This window comes from Podarcis liolepis (genome assembly GCF_965112155.1).
Source record: "Podarcis liolepis genome assembly, chromosome: 1".
NCBI classification, from domain to species: Eukaryota; Metazoa; Chordata; class Lepidosauria; order Squamata; family Lacertidae; genus Podarcis; species Podarcis liolepis.
The window spans coordinates 14,650,536-14,653,409 of record NC_139554.1 but is presented as its reverse complement, the minus strand read 5'-3'; the positions used below and the strand labels follow the sequence as shown (position 1 = coordinate 14,653,409).

The 2,874-nt window shown below is 41.8% G+C and overlaps 1 protein-coding gene across 1 annotated transcript; it reads left to right on the top strand.

The window, feature by feature from the left end:
• The first annotated feature begins 630 nt into the window (after positions 1 to 630).
• Positions 631 to 1,177, top strand: LOC310699467 (small ribosomal subunit protein eS24-like). The gene has a single exon (XM_083487310.1). It carries the CDS (start codon positions 668 to 670, stop codon positions 1,058 to 1,060), a length of 393 nt encoding a protein of 130 aa, XP_083343436.1. The 5' UTR covers positions 631 to 667; the 3' UTR covers positions 1,061 to 1,177.
• Positions 1,178 to 2,874: the final 1,697 nt, after the last annotated feature.

Genomic DNA, 2,874 nt, shown 5'->3' with positions numbered 1-2,874 from the left:
TCTTCTGTTTTTTTGGTCATCACTGAGAATTTGCCCTACCACGGGCAGAGCGGGGTGCTGTGTTAAAAACCTCTTACACTCCCTTCTCAAGCATGAATGAAAGAAATCAGTCAAGCCCTGATTATAAGCATTTGTTTCTCTTTTTATTTTGTAAAGCCAGCTCCACATGCAAAGATTCGGTTCAAGGAGCATTCGAATCACAGCTGTCAGCTCAGAAACAAGAGTCTGGGGTGGGTTTCTTTCTGTGGGGGGTGGGGGGGAGCAGGACACTGGCATTGTGTGAGGGTTGCTATGGCAATTCCAACAGAGGGGTTGCTTAATGGCCTGTATTCCCAGGAAATGTCTCAGAGAGAGGAACTGGAGCTATCACTTAGCAAAAAAAACCAAAAACCAAAAACCACTCCACCCCCTCATATTTTCATGAATGGCATCTCTGTGGAGAATTTTTCTAAGCTGCTTCCCTTTAGAAAGAAGTGGGGGAACCAAGGGGTTTGAAGAGCACCTAGTACTCTTATCATACAAGGAAGTGGCGATATGGCCCATCCAAATAAGCGAAATAGGCTTCCAGGTGGCTCAAAGATAATAATAATAAAAATTGACTAGGGGACATGTTAGCTGGGTAGCATAGGTTTATAAAATACTTCCTTTTGCAGGAGACGCCGCCAAGATGAACGACACGGTCACCATCCGAACAAGGAATTTCATGACCAACAGGCTGCTTCAGCATAAGCAGATGGTGATAGATGTTCTTCATCCCAGAAAGACTACTGTTCCCAAAACTGAAATTCCTGAGAAGTTGGCCAAAATGTACAAGACAACCCCAGGTGTCTTTTTCGTCTTTGGCTTCGGGACTCATTTTGGAGGTGGGAAGACAACAGGCTTTGGCATGATCGGCGATTCCCTTGACTATGCAAAGAGAAATGAACCAAAGCACAGACTAGCCAGGCATGGTTTGTATGAAAAGAAAAAGACTTCAAGGAGACAGCGTAAAGAACGGAAGAACGGAATGAAGAAAGTCAGAGGAACAGCTAAAGCAAACGTTGGGGCTGGCAAGAAGTGAGCCAGCAGTGGATTTTAACAGAAATTAAATTATCCTTGCAGAAAATATATGGAGATTTTACTGTTGTGTTGCATTCCAGTCAAATAAATTCTGTGAAAACTAAAAAAAAATAAAAAATACTTGTCATGTTAAATAGAGAGGTAGAGATAGATATGTAGATTTGAAAGACAAGTGTAATTTTTTTTGCCGTGCTTGGACTTTCTTGAAGCCACACTTTCCTGTTCCAAGTGTGAGATCCTGAGATGTGGCCATTTTTCACAATCCATGCAATATGCACCATCAAGTGCCATGGGTGCCATTCAACTAAATACTTAGAATCATAGAGTTGGAAGGGACCCTGGGGGTCATCTGATAGTTCAACTCCCCTGCAATGCAGGGATTTGCAGCTGTCCCTTACGAGGATCAAACCTGTAACCTTGGCATCATCAGCAGCATGCTCCAACCAATGGAGCTATCCCACAGCTACTTGTGCTAGCAGGACAGAATTCTCCCCTCTCCTCCTGTCTGTGGGTCCCCTGTGGTATCCCATCTCCTCCAGACCAGAAGGTTGCAGTGGAGAAACCCCAGAACAGGTTTGGGGGGCATGCCAGAGAAGCAGAGGGGGAGACCATCCCACTGCACATTAAGAATTCCTTGGACTGACTGATGGAACATTCGCCTTAGTGCTAACTAACCCGATATTATTTTACCCACCCAGAAGTGAGCAAGAGTATTGTTAGCCCAGAAATGGAAACAAGAAGAAATTCTGTCGAAAGAAGAATGGCAGACGAAATTAATGGACTATGCAGAATTGGACAAAATGGCAGGAAGGATTCGAAACCTGTGGGACCAGAGATTTACAGAAGATTGGAAGAAGTATATGAATTATTTGAAGAGCAACTGTAATCAACAAATTATGCTAGTAGGACTACAATAAGTTTTGTAAGGAGAAATATACGAAGTGTTACAAAGTAGAAAAAGACAGAGATATTGGTTATGAGTTTGAAATGTAATAGGGAAGATAAGAAATGCATACTGAGAGATTAGATTGGAAAATTTTCAGGCAGGATTGATGGAAGTCAAAAATTTGAATAAGATGTAAAAGTATGTTTAATTACTGTTGAAAATGATATGTTAAAAAAACTAATAAAAAATTACATATAAAAAAAAGAAGTGAAAAATGAGTTGATTTTTTTTAGTAGTGGATTGTAAAGAGCAAGGCTTCCGAAAACCAGCAGTTATGATTTGTTATGCCTGAGTTGGAGAGACTCTATTGATGAGGTGCTGGCGTTTCGCAATATCTGGCTAGCCAGGAGGGTAGCAGAAGAGCACCAAATTGTTTTGTTCACAAGGTGGGGAACATTTCATTTTCCTATGCGCTGGACCACAAAGGTAGACAGTGTTCTAGGTGCGCTATCACGACGCGTAGCAATTTTTCTCTAGAGAGTGACAGAAGGGACACTATGTGGTTTTGTTCTCCGCTCTTCTGTTCTCCGCTGAAGTGGAAAATGAGATGAAGTACAGATAGCTGATCTTGAAAAGTGGGGCTGCTTCAGAATGAGCCATTGTATTTTTGCTACTTCTAGTGGGGAAGAGAATCATTTCCCAGGAATAAGATCCCAACATATAGCCATTTCACAAATGCTCCCTGCATTGATTTGCTTTGATGCAGCACCATCTATCTTCCACACAAACAAATCATAATGGATGCTCATTAAATAGCCAACATAATCTAATCTCCCTGCTGACAAATCCGGATGATCAATAAACAGGTTGTCTGAAAGCACCCTGAATGTGATATTATGGACACATAGAGTAGTAGCTGATGGTGACGA

What these genes read in the sequence shown, in the direction of transcription:
- LOC310699467 (XM_083487310.1), top strand. Translation starts at nt 668, where the DNA reads ATGAACGACACGGTCACCATCCGAACAAGGAATTTCATGACCAACAGG.